The sequence below is a fragment of the Varanus komodoensis genome, unplaced genomic scaffold, assembly GCF_004798865.1.
Source record: "Varanus komodoensis strain SLA01 unplaced genomic scaffold, ASM479886v1 scaffold3, whole genome shotgun sequence".
Classification (NCBI taxonomy): domain Eukaryota; kingdom Metazoa; phylum Chordata; class Lepidosauria; order Squamata; family Varanidae; genus Varanus; species Varanus komodoensis.
The window spans coordinates 62,009,206-62,027,286 of NW_025335761.1; the positions used below are offsets into that span (position 1 = coordinate 62,009,206).

Below are 18,081 nucleotides of genomic sequence, written 5' to 3' on the forward strand. Positions count from 1 at the left end.
ATCCTGGGTGATATTGCGGTTCTCCTAGGGTACCTTGAAAGAATAGTGGGATTTTTCATAGTTCTTTTGTGGGGGGTAGGTTATTATTTACATGGATCGTAAGCCAGCTTTCCCCATAGTGGAACATGCCAAGTCAGATCTCCACAGATTTAGGGAGGAGGACAAATATTGAGAAAACTCCACTCCCTATGCCATTTCACATCAGTGCAATAACATGACAAGCTCACACCTAGTGTCTACGACAACTTGCTTAAACCTGGTGCCCTTCAGGCACGTTGGGCAACACCACGACCACCTCTGGACCACTCCTGCAGGCAAGAAGGGAACCACCGTGAAACCATGTCTCCAAAGCCGTATGCACACAAACAGCCCAGAAGAATGCCATGCTCAGTTGTATCAAAATGTGGAACACAACCCATTTTTCCCCTGCAGTGGAGGGCAGGACACGTTCCAATGGAGCAAAGCTCAGGGAACCAAGCATTAGGGTGGATGCCAGGAAGTACTTCCTGATGGTTAGGACCCCGAGGGTGTGAAATGGGCTTCCATGGGAGGTGGTTGAGGCCCGATTGGTGAGGGTGTTCAAGGACAGGCTGGACGTGCACATGGTGGGCATGTCATGAGTGGAGCTGGCTGGAGCCGGGGATCAGACTAGATGGCCTGGGAGGCCCCTTCTGACTGTTTCTCTGTTTCTAAAAGCTGTTGAGAAGTCTGGGAGAGCCAACAGGGTGGTAACCCCTACCTCCATTCCCTGGTCTAATTCCTCAACCAGAATGACCAGCACTGCTTCCATTGCATCACCAGACCTGAAATTTGACTGGGGTGGATCTCAGTAGCCAGAATCATCTAATGGTGGTTGGAGCTGCAAGGCAGATCTGTCATAGGGTGGTAGTTCTTCAGAACGGTTGGTTCCAAAATCCTGAAATGACTGTGGCTGCCTGCAAACCTGCGGACACCTGCTCGATCTTATGTGTGACTTGGGAAGAACCTGCCCTTGGGGAATGAGTTTGTTATTAGCATCTAGGATGGTGACATTGCAGGAGAGAGTTTCTCTCCCGCAAGGAGAAAAGCAGTAGATTGAATAGGCAGAACTTGTCCAAACTTTCATGCACTGGTAACATCCCGACTGGATTACTGTACAGTGTTCTGCATCAGGTTGCCCTTAGAATGGGTCTGGAGACTTCAGCAGTCCAGCATGGGACTGCGCATCTGGTGTTGTGTATCGGATTTGTGCCCACATAACACCTATTCTGTATAAATTACACTAGTTGCAAACTGAAGCCAAGGCCCAATTTAAAGCTATGCCATGGAGTACCGCAGGGGTCCATTTTGTCCCCCTTGCTATTCAACATCTACATGAAACCGCTGGGAGAGGTCATCAGGAGGTGTGGGCTGCGGAACCATCAGTACGCTGATGATACCCAGCTCTACCTCTCGTTCTCCACCAATCCAGGTGAGGCAGCGGCTGTGCTGAACCGGTGCCTGGCTGAGGTAATGGGCTGGATGAGGGCCAATAAACTGAAGCTCAATCCAGACAAGACGGAGGTCCTTTTGGTGGGTGGCTCGGGCTTTGGGATGGGGGACTTGGGCCTTGTCCTAAATGGGGTTGCACTCCCTCTTAGGGACAAGGTCCGCAGCCTGGGAGTGCTCCTTGACCCGGAGCTTTCACTGGAAGCTCAGGTGACAGCAGTGGCGAGGAGCGCTTTCCTCCAGCTTCGGCTGATCCATCAGCTGCGCCCCTACCTGGAGTACGACTGCCTGGCGACAGTGACACATGCGTTGGTGACTTCCTGCCTTGACTTCTGTAACGCGCTTTACGTGGGGCTATCCTTGAAGACGGTCCGGATACTTCAGTTGGTTCAAAATAGAGCTGCCAGGTTGCTGACGGGGACGGGGTGTTATGTTCACATGACTTCAGTCCTCCGACAGCTTCACTGGCTTCCCATTGAAGTCCGGGCCCAATTCAAGGTGTTGTTATGACCTATAAAGCCCTAAACGGCTTGGGACCTGGTTACCTGAAGGAGCGCTTACATCCATATATGCCCGCCCGCCCCTTGAGATCTGCGGGAGAGGCCCTTCTCCGGGAACCTTCCGTGAAAGAAATTAGGAGGGTGGGTACTCGGAGGAGGGCTTTCTCTGCGGTGGCGCCCAATCTATGGAATGCGCTCCCCAGAGAGGTCCGCCTGGTGCCGTTGTTATTTGTTTTTCGGTGCCAGGCCAAGACCTTTTTATTTAAATGTCATTTTAATTGTTAACAATATTTACTTATTTATCTGGCCAGGGTGACTTCTTTTCTTTTCTTTTCTTTTCTTTTCTTTTCTTTTCTTTTCTTTTCTTTAACTTCTTTTATATCCTCTGTGTGTGTGTGTGTGTGTGTGTGTATTATTAATTTTAATTTTATATTGTTATTTTTGTATTGTATTTTATTGTGTTGTAAGCCGCCCCGAGGCTTCGGCAAGGGGCGGCATAGAAATGTAATAATCACCATCATCATCATCATCATTATCATCATCATCATCTTTAACATGCAAAGCCCTAAATGGCTTGGGACCTGGTTACTTGAAGGACAGCCTTTCTCCATATGCTTCTACCTACCCGTTGAGGTCTGGGAATGAGGTCCTTCTGAAAGAACCATCCTTAAAGGAAGTAAAAAAAGGTGGCGATTAGAAGAAGGGCCTTCTGAGTGGCTGCCCCCCCTTTGGAATGGGCTTCCTAAAGAGGTCCTTCTGTTGCCATCACTACTTTCATTTTGGGAGCAGGCAAACTGTCCACTTTCAGAGGTATTTTGAAACCTGATTTTAACGCTTGATTGTAAGAGCCCACCCTGCTACCAACAGGTTCCCCGCTCCCCCAGTAATTATAACTCTACTGTTGGCCTGTTTTTAATGTTAGCTGCTTAGAAAGCCCTTAGAGAGCTATTCAGCAGCCTATGAATTTGAACATAAGCAAAACTAAAAAGTCCAGCCTTCTCCAGAATTCTGGTGCCGTTCAGAATTGTTGGCTTGCTGGGGTGAGTTGGTCCAACGTCTTTGGAGAGCATCCGTTTGGGAAAGCTCTAAGGATTTTCACCTAGCAAACCCAGCTGTGGTCCAGATGCTGAGACAGCCAGAAATAGTCTGTTGAAGTGCAGTAGCCTCAGAGGCCCCCAAACCCCGCTCAATTTAGGCCGCTTCAGGGCTCATCGACATCCAAACCAGTGTTGTGTGCTAGACTGGGGTGTAAAAGGGCAAGAGACACCCCACACCACTCAAAACGTTTATGTTTCTTTTCCACCAGAGTCGTTTTAGGCAAGGAGGAGCCATTTTATGTGTGTGGCTCGCATGCCAGCATCCTCTCCTGGGCGCAGAATTGTCACCAGCCTTCCAGTTAATTAGGGGAAATTTTGTTCTGGAATTTAAAGTTCAGCCTGTGTAGCAGGATAATGCCACTTAAATTGTGGTTTATAGATCCTGGGTGCTGTGCAAAGCTGGAACAAAACTAACAGAGAAAAGTGCTGGAGAGCAAACAGGTGGACGCCCCCTGCGCACGCACGTGCACGCACACACACAGAGAGAGAGAGAGAGAGAGAGAGAGAGAGAGAGGACCTCCTTCTGCCCTCCAACACACCAATCATAGCGCCGCACAGGGCCGGCTGCTAGTGGTACGGAAAATGTTGATGTGACATGCGGGGTGGACCGTTGCCCAAGCTCAGCTACTGGGAAGCACAGTTTAGCTGGTGACACCCTCACACTCAACAACATTCTCCGCCAAAGGGAAGGTGTGGGAAGGGAAGTATGTGAGGAGTGGAGCCTGCCATCCTTCAAGGCCTCGAAAGGTTCGGAGGATGGCTCCCAGGGGAAGGGCCTTTTCTGTGCTGGCCCCCCGTCTTTGGAACAGCCTCCCTGCCGTGGCCTGCCTGGTGTCATCTTTTTGGCACCAGGTTAGAAAGGTAAAGGTTTCCCCTTGACGTGAAGTCCAGTCATGCCTGACTCTCGGGGGCGGTGCTCATCTCCGTTTCCTGGCTCATCTCCGTTTCCAGCATTTGTCCGCAGACGGTCTCCGTGGGCATGTGGCTGGCATGACTAAACACCGAGGTGCACGGAACGCTGTTACATAGAAACATAGAAACAGAGCGAGTCAGAAGGGCTCTCCCGGGCCATCTAGTCTGACCCCTGGCTCCAGCCAGCTCCGCTCACGACATGCCCACCATGTGCATGTCCAGCCTGTCTTTGAACAACCGCACCGATGGGGCCTCAGCGACCTCCCGGGCTTCCCACCGGTGGTACCTTTTTATCTCCTTGCATGTGCATGCTTTCGAACTGCAAGGTTGGCAGGAGCTGGGATGGAGCAATGGGAGTTCACTCTGTTGTGCAGATTCGAACCGGCGACCTTTCGATCTGCCAGCCCAGCAGCACAGCGGTTTAAACCACTGCGCCACCTGCAGTCCTGCAGGCACCTGCAGGCACCTGGTTAAGACCCCTCTTTTTGCAGAGGCCTTTAAAGACCCCCCTGGTCATCCAGGGCCTGGCACGACTCTCCAGGTGCCTTTTTTTGAGTCTTGGCCAAGTCTTTTTCTTCTCTTTTTCTTTTTGAATGCTTTCTGCGATATTAAATTTTTTTTTGATTCTTGTTAATGTTTTAGCTAGTGTATTAAAGTATACCTGGTTGTAAATTGCCCAGAAAACTTTGACTGGGGGCAGTATAGAAATGTAATAGATAAGAATAAGGCTCTTGTGTGAATTCTGACTCTAGACCTGGTGTGGGTTAGTTAGTGTGACTAACCCAGGCTGCCTAAGAAACTTCATGGAAGAGGGGGGAGTTTGACATTTATTCTCCGTGGTCTTAATCCAGTGCTCTACCCACTAGGATTGCCTTTCCCGCCAGCTGGTGCCTTCCTAACCATTGTTCTGCTGATCAAAGAAGGAAAGTTGTTGAGGCGGATCCTTTTGTGACTTTTTGTAGGTTCTTCAAATATTTGAAGTGAATTCCTTAAGTTTCAACATATGCAAAAGAGGCTTTGAATTGGGTTTGACTGGGAGTCTAAAAATAATCAAATTCCCAAACGTTTTCTTTTCGGATACCTCTGCCAGCCGTGTAGCCGGTAAAGGCAGTAATTGGGATTGTTACACAAGCAGCCGTGTGGCTGATTCATACTTCGAGGGTGATATGGACAGTGCCGCGATTTGCGCGTCTCTCCTGCCAAGTTGCAGAGGACTCAGTTCCAAACGCAAGGTCCTCTTGGCCTGTTTTTCTGGAAGCCTGAAAATGGGGATGGGAGCCTGTTTTTCACCGTTTGTCTTGTGCGAGCAGTTTATAGCATCCAGCCATGGCTAGCTGGGAAATTGCATCGTGCTAAGTGCCAAATATCAGAAAAGATTTGAAAAAGGCTTCACGTTGCTTTCTGTGTGCCAAAAAAGCATCCTCTTCTGCTCTGATTTTCATTTTGAGTGTTAGTGTATTAAAACAGCCTGGTATAGTGGTTCAGTGTTGGACTGGGACTGGTAAGAACTGGTTTAGTCTCCCACTGGCCATGGAATCCACTGGGTGGGTTAGGTGGCCTCACCTACCTTACAAGGTTGATGTGAAGATAACACAGAGAGGCGGTGGAGGATCATGTGCACAGCTTTGGGCTTCTTGCAAGAGTGGAAGACTTTTTTTTACTTATTTTACCTACGTAATAAGTAAAAAAAAATATAAATCCATCTGTTCCCAACTTGGCCCTGTCAAGGTATGTCAAGCTCCCATCACCTCCATGGCTGGGGTTGATGGGGGTTGTAGTTGAACATCCCTGGAGGGCACCTGAGTTATGGAAGGCTGAGAGATGCAAAATAACAACCTACTTCAGTAAGGGTCTGCGTGGTGGGACTCAGAAAAGGAACATAAAAGGAAAGGGCACTTTGTAAGAAGTCCACCTTTCCAAACATGCGTTGCGCCCCCACAGTAGGTCATGAGAAAGCCCAGACAGACATATAATTTGCTTATGTTACTTTACATGTATTGGTGACATTTTAGAAATAATTGGTATAATTTAAACAGAAATGCATCTCACTATTTATTTATTTATTGATTTATATCCTGCCTTTTTCCTACAAAGGGCTCAAGGCAGCTTACATCTCCTCCTCCATTTTATCCCCATAACAACAACCCTGTGAGGTAGGTTGGGCTGAGAGTCTGTGACTGGCCCAAAGCCACCCAGTTGGCTCCATGGCTGAGTGGGGACTAGAACCCAGATCCTCCGAGTCCCAGTCCCAGGCTCTTAACCACTACGCCACACTGGCTCTCCACTATATCGGGAAAGACTGTGTCAAGATGAGCTGTGTACCTGTTGAGTGGGGGGGGGGGGCAAATTCACAGCCCCCCCCATCTCCTTTGCCAGTTTCTTTATCTTTACCCCCTGTGCACGGAAAAGAAACCTGACCAAGAGTCAGTCCGCCGGTTACGCGTATCCAGGGAGTAATCCAACCATAATATAAAAATGTACAGATACATGAATGCAATATAGTTAAAGTGCAACCTGTGGCCAACAGCTGATGTTAGAACACATTATCAATTTTTGAAAATAGTATTAGGATTGTAAAGGCTGCTTTTAGAGTGTTAGGGTGGTTTTACTTCATTGTTTTAACTTGTGTTTCCATTTTTTAGTAATTTTTGGTTTGCTAAGCTCCCTTGGTTGGCTTCAAGAGGTTTGTGTAGAAGTACCAAGAATTAAATAATAAAGGAACGCATGAATTTAAATGAGCTTTAAAAATGCACTGTAAAATCTGCATGAAGCCAGCATCCACACCCCAGAACACTCCAGCAAACCCTGCTATTAGGGTTATTTGGATGGGGGTGTGTGAGAGAAGGACGAAAGAGGTATTTGAGGGTGGGGAATAAATAACCATCAACCAGAGAGCTTTGGCTATAGAAAAGAAATAAATAATACTGGTGTTGTCTTTTGCCACCAACATCCAGCCATTTGTTCCACCCACCCCAACTGCTTCTTGAAGTTGAAATGATGAAAGATCTTAAGGTCTTAAGCTGGGAAGGCTGTTTCTACTTCATGTTAGAGCACCAGCTGGGTTCAGCCCTCAGCACGTATCTCCGGCTGGAAGGTTCTCTTGTTGTGGAGTGAAGAAAGGCTTCAAGATTCATCTTGTACGGGGATGCTGAACCTTAGATCCCCGGGCCAGAAATGGTCCTCCGGGGCTTCATCCTGGCCTCGTGAGGTTCCCCAGATCCAGCCGTCTTCCTCCGGCTGATCTTCCAGCCTTTCAGATCCGAAAAAAGATATTTTAGATGTATCCTCTGGTGATCTTTCCCATCACCCCTCATAGGAGGCAGAGGTGGCTGGTGGGCAGGGGATGGGTCCCCAGAGGTGGAGCTGAGGAGGTGGCTGTGATGCGCATGTTTCCAGAGCTGCACAAAGACTGTTCGTAAGGCACAACAAAACATTGCTAGCAGCAGCATGAAGGATTTTTAAAAATGAAAGTGCATTTGCTAAGCAGAGCCCCCAGAGCAGTGGCTCTTGAAATGAAGTGGTAGGTCTACCGCCCAGAGATCAACTTCCACCAACCTTAGTAGGCATTCCTTCAGGTTTTGTAACCAGAATTCCTCTTCAGTGAGACTTCGGTCTGCTCTCCTTCTGCCAGAAAAGAAGAACAGATCTCCATGTTCCTACATTCTGGTTCTTTCCCCACGCTCTGCACCATCTTTCCTCCTCGCGCATGCCAAGAGCTGCCAGACTCTCTAGAAACAGCATTTCTGTCAGATGAAGGTTGGCATCAGTTGTCCCAGAGCCTCTGGTCAGATGGGCAAGCTTCCACTTCCTTGTGCTTCCTCTTGAGTCACCGTGCATAGCCCCAGCTTGGATTGGGGCCATGGCAATCCCAGAAGGAGAGGGTTAAACCTGTCCTTCACTTGTTTGTGCCCCCAAATTTCATCCTTCCCACCCCACAGCAAGGGTTTAAAACAGTCTTTGCTGGAGCAAGGAAGAGTTTTTGTTTTTTATCAATACCGCCCTGTTCCTCAGTGTTTGAGTGTGAGGCTGATATTACAGGACAAAAACGAGTGTGTTGGAGAAGTTCTAACATCTCCTTTTGGAGCATCACGGCCTCAACTCTGAATCTCCTCTCGATCTTCTCAAGACTAAACACGCCCAGTTCTTTCAATCTCCCCTCTTAGGGCTTGTTTCCAGGTCTGGACCGTCTTGCTTGCCTTCCTCTGAACCCGTTTTCCAGCTTGTCTGCATCTTTCATAAACTCTGGTGCCCAGAACTAAACACAGTACTGCCTGTGAGGCCTAACCAGTGCAGAATAAAGGGCATTAATTCTATTAGGGCAGCCTAAAATAGCATTTGCCCTTTTTTGCAGCCACATCACATTGTTGACTCAAATTCAGCTTGTGATCTACAACAATTCCAAGATCCTTCTCTCTTGCAGTATTGTTAAGCCAAGTATTCCACATCTTGTAATGCCAAATGGTTTCTTTGGCATTTGTCCCTATTAAATGTCATTCTGTTGTTTCCAGCCCAGGGCTCCAACCAATTAAGATCACCTTGAATTTTCTTTCAGTCTTCAAGGGTATTAGCTATCCCAGCCAGATTTGCGACATCTGCACATTTGATAACCATTCCTTATGCTTCCTCATCCAAGACATTAATGAAAATCTTGGAGCACTGGGCCCAGGACTGAATCCTCCCTGCAGCTTGAGAAGATGCTGTTGATGAGCATTCTTTGAGTCCAATTCTGTAGCCAGCTGTGGATCTCCCTGGCTTATTCTGTCCAACTTATAGCTAGCTTGCTAATCAGGATATCATGAGGCACTTTGTGTAAAGCTTTGCTTAAGTCAACATAGATTATGTCCACAGTATTCTCACAGTCCATCAGAAAGGCTTATGTTACGTTAGTCGCGAAGTTGTGTCTGACTTATCATGACCCCATGGACAACATCCCTCCAGGCATCTGGAAGGTTACCCAATCAAAACATGAAATCAGGTTAGTCTGGCAGGATTTCTTCTTGAGGAATCCGTGTTTGATTCTAGTAACCACTACATGATTTTCAAGGTGTGTGCAGACTGGATGCTTTAGAATCTCCTCCAGAATTTTCCCAGGGCTTGATGTCAGACTGACTGGTCGGTACTTCCCAGGTCCTTTGTGATTTCCTTTCTTGAAGATGGGGAGAGCTTTTGCCCTTCTCCAGGCATCGGGCACTTCCCCCGTCCACCATGGTTTCTCAAAGACAACAGGCAGTGGTTCTGAGGGTTCTTCCATCGGCTCCTGCATGGCTCCAGGGTGGCGTTCATTGGCCCCGGGGCTTTGAACTCATTCAACCCAAGGAGATGCTCCTTGCCATTCGCCTTCAGTCTTGAGCTGCCTTCCTGCTCCTTCAGCTTGTTCTTCCCTTCATCAGGAAGGTCGTAGCTCTTCCTTTGGGAGAAGACTGAGCCAAGTAGGAATTGAGCACTCCTGCATTTCTCTGTCATCTGTTACCATTTTACCATCCTTTCCTCTGTCTTTCACTCTGGCCTCAGTTCATTCCTAGCTTTAGCCATCCTGATGCCTTCCCTGCAATTCCGTGCTGCCTGCTTGTATTCTTCCTCTGTAGCCTAGCCTTCCTTCCATGTCGTATAAGAGTCTTTTTGTTTTAGGATCATCCCTAACTTTTTGTGAAGCCACATGGGGTTCTTCTGTTTTCCTCTACCTTTCATCCTTGTTGCAATTGCTTGCTTGCTTGTTTATGACACTTGTATGAGGGCTCTCTGGCCAGCTCACAAAACAGTGGCATACAGAATAAAATCAGCAATTTTAGAAAGTAATAATCCAACATCATAAAAACAATAATTAACAAGGGAACAGGAGACAATGAAAGCAAGCAGTAAGAAAAACAAATAAAACCGTAATTATGCTAAAAACAGGTATGAAATAAAACAGTCTTCACCTGGAGAAGGAAACTAAACAGCGAGGGTGCTGGTTGCGTATCCCTAGGAGGTGAGGTGCATTAACAGAAAAAGCCCCTTTCCCTGTTTCCCCCTTTACTTCATTTGTAGTGTGGCTCACACAGAACATCTTAAAGGATCTGGTAGGGATAGATGGAGACAATTCTTGTAACTGTTCCTTTAGATTTTTTTTTTAATTCCCACCCATCTTGGACTCCTTTTCTCATTAGAGTCACTTGCCATGGGACTTTTCATTATTCTGATATTGCTAAAAATGCCTTTCTTGAAATCCAGGGCACATGTTTGGCTAGATTGGACTTTTGCTTCCTTTAGAATCAAGAATTCAAGTATGGCACGGTCACGTTCCCCCACGATCCCGTAATTGCCTCTTTTTGTCCACTAGATCTTCCCTGTTGGTTAGAATCAAGTCAAGAATAACCTTTTTATTTAAACAATATTTTAAGCTTTAATAGTTTTTAAGCTTAGTCGCTCTGTTGTGATTTACTGTTTTGTTCTGTTTTATTTATTGAAATTGTTGTTTTAATTGTCTTTTTAAATATTGTAAGCCATCCTGAGATCTTGTATAATAGGACAGCATACAAAAGCTTAAAAAAAAGAAAAAGAAAAGTATAGCTGTTCTTGTTCTTTCCTCCACTTCCTGTGGGAGGAAGTTATGAGCAATGCATGTGAGGAATTTCCTGGAGCAGCTTGTTTGGCAGAATTTTTCTCCTTATAGATAGCAGGGAAATTGAAGTCCTCTGTAATGGCGACATCATGCCTCCTCGAAACAGCGGCAACTCACTTTCCAGAAGTTTCATCCTCATCTTCTCCTTGATTGCAAGATCAGTACTAGACTCCACCCGCTGCGTTCCTTTGATTCCTTGCCGCATTTATATTGATCCGGATGCTCTTGGTGGGCCTCCTGAACACATCCTCCCGCATTTCTGCGCAGAGATATGCGTCTTCAGCATTCAGTGTGACTCTGCCTCCCTTTCTGCTCCTTCTGTCCTTCTTGAACAGCTTCTGTCCTCCACTTGTTGAATTCTAGCCATGGGCGTCATCCCACCAAGTTTCAGTTGTACCTCTTGGGTCATATTCTGTGTTGAAAGATCAGGTCTACGCTGTTTGTTTCCCATACTTCGGGCATTAGAATATAGACATGGAAGACCACGTGTTTTATGCTCTAGCTTTCTTCCTGCAGTTTTTGGAAGACCGTCACTGGGCACTATTAAAGCTGCTCCCTCTGTCGTGGTGCATCAGCCTTTGTCCCTCATTTCCAGCATCAGGCTCTTCTCCAGAGAGTCCTTCCTTCTCATCAGGTGGCCAAAGTATTTGAGTTTCATCTTCAGGATCTGGCCTTCTAAAGAGCAGTCGGGGTTGATCTCCTCTAGGACTGACCGGTCAGTCCTCGAGGACGTCCAGTTAGTCCCCTTTTAATCCTTCTTACTCGTGCAACTCCGCCAGGGCCCGTTCAATCCATCTGTAGGGCCTAACGTGATTGGTTGAGTCTGGCAATATTTTTTAAGAAAAGGCTAGTTTCAAAAAATGCTTTCTGCAAAACACCCTGCAGGAAAAGCCCTTCCGAACCTGGTGTGCCTGTGTGACCTGCCTCTTGGTCTTTCTTTGCTTTGCAGGGGGAATTCTTTCAACCAGCTCAGCTGTCGTGAATGTGCAGGATTCCTTCTAGCTGACTAAGGAAGAAGAAGTAGGAGGAGGGACTGTGGACCCTATGCTTGGACTTGCATAGGGAATAAGCATCCAGACCCCAAACTCACAAACTCCAGTTAGTCAAGGAGCAGTCAGGACATCAGCCCAAAGAAAACCAAGGTCATAGGGAACCAAATGTCAAGATGCTGGGAGCTAGCCCTGAGGGCTTGTGTTCTGCAGCTGATGCCCTCTGCAACAAAGGGGTGTTTTCTAAGTCCTGTGTGAGGATCGCCCTTCTCATGAGGAGTCTTTGCGTGTGAACGCTTGTCTTCAACACACCACCATCCTTACTGAGATCTTAAGGTGCCTCCATTCTTGGGGGCTGGGTGGTACCCCAGGATTTCTCTTGGTTCCCAAAGATGAGCTCTCTGCCTCTTCAAGAGGCATTCGTAAAGGTGCTGCCCAGGGCCATATTGGCTGGTCCCAGGGCCCTCTGGTGTTCCCTGGGGACATCTGCCTCTGATGAGGAAACCCCAGAACTGTCACAACAACCATATTTGCCCCATTTTAGGTTCCAGGTAACACTTTGGTTCCATTCTGGAGTGGTGGAGGTGGGAAGTGGGAGGCCGTTGGATGCTTCATCCGAGCCTGCCAGGTAGCCAGGCCTGTCAGTTATTTGGTAGCTTCTTAGCTTTGGTGGGTTCTCTGTAAAGGTTGAAATGCCTCTCCCCAGGATTAGATACTGGTGGAAAGAACTTTATGCAAAAAACAAAACAAAACAAAACAAAACTTGCTGCCGTCTCTGTACTTTTGGCACCCGTCTCTTTGGCCTTCAGCCCTGACCACCTCCGCGATGTGGCTCCTGAGAGCAAATCTGAAATCTGAGCAAAAAGAGGCTTGATGCCCCCAGACTAGCGGTGCTGAGCTAGATGAACAGAATAGTAGAGCAGTAGAGATGGAAGGGGCCAGAGGGCCATCGGGTCCAGCCCCCTGCTCAGTGCTGGACTCCATCAAGCATCTCTCTCAGAGGGCTGTCCAGCTGCAACTGGAATACCTCAAGAGTCCACAATCTTTCTAGATCATGGGTTCGATTGTCACACTGCTGGAACAGTCAGGAAATTTTTCCTGATATCTAGCCAGAACCTGGCCTCCTGGAACTTGAGCTCATTATTCCTGGTCCTGCACTCTGGGATGATGAAGGAGAGATCCTGTCCGTTCTCTTTCTGACAGCCTTTCAAGTCCTTGCAAAGGGCTATCCTGACACCCCCCCTCCCCTCCCCAGTCTTCTCTTCTCGAGGCGAAACATGGCCAGCTCTTCCATCTTTCCTCACAGGGCTTTGTTTCCAGTTCCTTGATCGTCTTTGGTGTCCTCCTCTGAACCCGTTCCAGCTGGTCTGCATCTTTCTTAAACTGTGGTGGCCAGAACTGGTGGCAGTTTTTTGTGTTGGAAACCCCGAATCCGGTTTCCCCACCACAGTGTCTTCCTGCTGTTTTGGGCTACAGTTCTTACAGCCCTGGCAACACAACCAGTGCCTCCTTTGTTGAACCCCGTCTAGGCATATTTAGGCAGAAAAAGTCCTGTGTTATGGAACTTTTTTCTGTCTAAACAAACCTAGAATTGCACCCTTAAAGGTTTGGCTCCCTTTAGCGTGGGCAGTACTGATTTTAGTTGATGGAGTAAAACCGTTCCTGAGGATTGATTTAAATCACTGCTTGTTGCCTAAAGCGCTTTATAACACACCACCTCAAGTCTCAGCATTTTCTTTGCTGCAGTATGAAGTGATCCTGTTAGGCTTTGAGCCAGCCAGATCCTTCTCCAGGTTATATCATTTCAATCATGTATGTATGTATGTATTTAAAGCTTTTATAGACTGTCCCATTACTAGCGTCTCGCGACGGTTTCCAACGTTTTCCTGCATACAGTTTCTTTGCACTGCTGCACACTTTGGGTTTTCCCTGAGCATGCCTGATTTCTTTCTTTTGCTTATGGAAGGGACTGCTTTGGCTGCATAAAAAATCACATTAATAAAACGGATTTAATGATTAGCATGTTTATTTATTGCTGGCCCGCCCCTTGAGATCGGAGGCAGAGGTCCTTCTCCGGGAGCTCTCTTCAGAGGAAATTAGGAGGGTAGCTACTCGGAGAAGGGCCTTTTCAGCGGTGGCTCCCTGCCTGTGGAACACGCTCCCCAGAGAGGTTCACTGGTGCTGTTGCTTTATTCTTTTCAGCATCAGGCAAAGACCTTTCTATTTTCCCAATAGTTTAACGGTTAATTGGTTTTATCCTTGTTTGTAATCATTTTTTATTGGATGCAGCAGGTTGTGTGTTGGTGTTATGGTTTGCTCTGTTCTTTGGTTTTTTGTTCTTTGTAAGCCATCCAGAGACTTTTAGTAATGGGACAGCATAGAAAAACTTTAAATAAATAAATAAATTTGTTTCGGCACTGTCAAACAGCTAGAACTCTCTGGGTAGTTTACCATGGTTTCTAAAACAGAACCGTAATATAGCACTGGTGCATATTTTCTGTGGGCATTGTACCAGGAGGCAAACTCTTTGACTTCAAGACTGGAAATGAACCCTGTAATAGCCCCCATACGGCCTCATTGATACCCGATTGTGCATTGTAAGGGTATTTTTGCTTTGGCCCCTGGATCTAATAATTTCCCTAATTTGGGCAGTGCCTTGAAGTCCTGAAAAATTGCAGTGTTTGGGAGCTAGCAAAATAATGCTTAACTATTGCTTCTTAATAGAGGCTGAATGGGTTGAGAAATGCTGATTGGGCCATGAGAATTTCCAATATCGTGCCATAACAATGCCATTGTGCCATGAGAATTTCATGCACTGGGCATCAAAGAAATGGAGTTGTCTTGTTTTTGAGGTGTCGGCAATCAAACCTGAGCGACTGTCCTCGTCACAGTAGCGTAACCAAATTTACCTAATGCCATCTGACAAACTTCAGAGGGAATAGGATCAGGGTTCGACGCTTTGAAGATGCAATGTCCGAAGGAGCGTGTCAGTGTAGCGTTGCTATTAATGTCACGGCATTGCTTCTGTTAATTTCCAAAAATGGTAAAACAAGCAAGAAATTCAAGAGCAGGGCTGCCGCCGCCTCAGAAAATGGGGATCTTCATAACACTTCAGAGAATTTCCTTGATGGAAATAAACCATCAAGAAGGGATCCATACGATCCCCATTCGGGGAGCTGCCCTGCTCCGAAATGTGACGAAAGAACATGGCCTAGTTATGTTCAGATCAGTAATAGAAAGGTTAAGTTGCTTGCAAAATGAAGCTCTCTCAATTGTCTCTTTTCTCCTGCTAACTATCCTTGCACAAAACTGTTGTTGTTGTTGTTTGCACAGCCCACCTTTGCTTATCTGTCAGTAGAAATGTCAAGAAAACATGACAAAAGATATGTTGTGCAACAACGTCAGAAGGGAAAGAAAATATTCTTGGAAAATTTCATGCTGTTAAATCTCCACAGATTTATACTTTTATCCAGTCAAATTAATGCAAAACCCCCCAACGCAAAAGGGTTTGGATTTTGAAAACTTGGGAGGAGTGTCTTTTGCTAATAGTAATTATTGGTTTTACATTATTTTTTCACAGGGGAGCTGATCACAGCCGCCCATGAGCTTGGAGTAAGTATTAGTTTTATTGTTTAATCAATGCTCTCATTAACAGTTTTAGGAATTAAGGAAGTTTAATTAAGCATGGTGTTAAAGTAGATTAATTTATTTTCAAACCACAGTTTTTGCTAACTTATAAGTACAGCATGCGACAATTTACTCCAAGTTTTAAATCCAATTAAACTAAATTATAAAGCAAGGGCTTTACTGTATGTACAGTAGCTGGCTTATTATCAACCCAAATTTTGTATAAGCTGGGGAGAATAAAATAAATCGGGTTAACAATTTTAATAAGTTTTATTATTTAATAAACTTTATTATGGCGTATGATCCCCTTTAGGCGAGACCTTAAGGACTGTCATCGCGGTGGTAATCCGATAGCAGTGTGGTCTTTCAACTTGCTAACCAATAAAATAGTTCAGAATCTTTTCTCACTCTCTTGCTTTTGTAATTAAGGGAAAAAAGGAAACCCAGTCTTTTGAATGACCCTAATATACTATGAACCCAAATTTCAAGCTGTTTAAAGGGCAACTGTGATGAGTGTCATTGCTTTTCTGAGTGGTGCATTCTTAGCCGTAATGCATGCAGTCAAAACCACTCAGGCAAATATCTTGCTAAGTTTAAAATTGGCACTTCTGAAAACGGGTGAAAGAAAAACCGCTTTTCTAGGGGCTGTGCTCCAACCTGAGTGTTTATTACTAAGCTAATAAAGGAGTTATTTCTCAATTAGACAGCCATTGTGACATCTTAATGCAAATGCCTTGTCTTGTTTATTTGTAGGTGGCTCATCCTCCTGGTTATCCCTTATTCACTCTTCTGGCTAAACTGGCCATTGAGCTGTTTCCTTTTGGGTCCGTTGCCTACCGAGTCAATGTGCTCTGTGCCATCTTGGGAGCAGCTGCAGCGTCCTTTCTGTTTTACACCGTCGTCAGGTAAGGGAAGGCTGCGGAGTCTCCCCAGTGCTGCTTAGATACCGGCATTGTAGAACAAGCGCCTTTGTAACGCTCTGTGCTGCCCGGAAAATGCAGAGTCCTAGCATTTGTGCTTGCAGGCTCAGCCAAATGAATATGCGTTCAAAGCAAAAGGGCGCAAAGCTACTTCTGCGAGTCCAGAGAGGGGCGCTGGACCCCCTTTTCCTGCCGTGGCAGAACGAGGGGAAGTGGCAAAAGCGGCTTGTGACATCCATTTTGCTTTTGATGGAAAGTCAAAGGCAGATGCTGCACAGCAGGAATCTCTTGTGTTAGCCCAAGCTGCTCTTGGGAGCCCAGAGCAAACCAGGTATGGAAGGGCGGTGGGCCTCCAAAGCATCCCTTCACATCACTGTGTTCCTGCACTGGAGTTGTCGGCCTGGGACATGCTGCCAGAAGTGGCCCGTCTGGGAAAGTATCAGCTGGCTTAGTAAAATGTCCTGCAGAGACGGCGCCGTTTGCCCTGCCCTGCTGGCCCCGTGGCTTAGTCCGCTATAAAATTTATTTATTTATTTAAACAACTTACATGCCGCCCCATCGCATGAGCCTGCGGGGCGTGTGCGTGGAGAAGATCCGTTCGTTACCTGGCTATGTTGGGACAGGCCTTGGGTGCACCTGCACTCAGGACAACGCTGCAGGTTCTCACAACAGCCTTCGCTCCTCATGCATCTTCCTCCGCAGGTCCTACTCTGGTATGAATGGGAACCCACTCTGCCTCCCTCCCTCCGCCGTTAAAAGACAGCACATCAAAATGCCCATTGGATGTGCTGGCAGTTAAGAAGGAAGTCCAGGATTCACACATTTCACTGTTCTGCAGCGAACGTGACAAAATTTGTGCTGTGGAATACGCCCGTGTTCCCTTTTCCAGGACAGCCCATTCCCTGCTCCCCAGCATTCCTCAATCTGTGGCCCCTGAACACACACAGTCCAGGTTATTTTGTGCCCTCTTAAGGTGTTTTTCCCTTAATATTTTAGTACTTCTGCAAAGTGTGGGCTTTCCCCCTTGCTTCTCAATATTCTGTACCAGCTGTCCCAATCCAGCACCTGATTTCACAGGGCCATGGCAAACTATTTTAGCAATATTCAGCTGATCTGTCGGTTAAATCTTGCCTCTCTCTCCTTCTGTGCGTGAGGTTTTTTCCTCCCAATTTCCAGTCTGTTTCCCTCTTATTTTCCTTTTCTTTTATCCCTCCTACTCCATTATCCAAGCTGTTGTATATTCTTCAAAGTATCCTTGGATGGAAAAAGTCAAGAATGTATATAAATATAAAGTATATACATATAAATGTATATTTATAAACTGTTTTCTAAAAGAATTCATATCCTTTGTAACCAGTTTAAATCAGCCTTGATGCATTTTATGAAATGGTCATATATTATAAAAATAGGGACATGGGAAATATCTTCACCATCTGTGAAAAAGCCTTCCCTTTTTTGGTTTAATATTGCAGACCTACTTAAAAGTTAGTAACAACGTGAACTGACCAGTACCCACTGGGCTACAACATCGTCAATTTTCCCCTTGTGCTGGCTGCAGACTGTTAATTGATTCATCTGCTTATGATTTATATCATTTGAATTTTACATTTGACCTTGGACTCTTCATAAGAGTTAAGAAGAAAAGCAAGACCACAAAAAACACGCACGTCATAACAGAGCCCCAACTAATTTCTTTCAAAGGACCATTCTCATGGTTGTGTCTCATTAATGCACATCACTAATCAGATTTATCTAACCAGAACTAACAAAGTTTGTCATTATAGAAACACGCAGATGGCTTTAAAAAAAGGAACAATACGAGCGTCAACTGTACTGGCCTAACTTTTAATTGTGAGTGTTACAAAAGGAGCCAACTGCTTCCTGGTGGGTTCTGCTCTGCATTTTCTACCTGTATTCAGTACAGTCACTGACTGAACTAGGCTGAAACAGAATTAGATTTTTCCAGGA

The 18,081-nt window shown here is 46.1% G+C and overlaps 1 protein-coding gene across 1 annotated transcript in view; it reads left to right on the plus strand.

The window, feature by feature from the left end:
- Nucleotides 1-18,081, plus strand: part of TMEM260 (transmembrane protein 260) — a 76,737-nt gene that overhangs the window by 13,749 nt on the left and 44,907 nt on the right. The window contains exons 4-5 of the mRNA XM_044436258.1: nucleotides 15,147-15,178; nucleotides 15,947-16,098. Of these exons, the coding sequence (XP_044292193.1) occupies nucleotides 15,147-15,178; nucleotides 15,947-16,098 (184 nt within the window). The remainder of the gene's footprint in view (nucleotides 1-15,146; nucleotides 15,179-15,946; nucleotides 16,099-18,081) is intronic.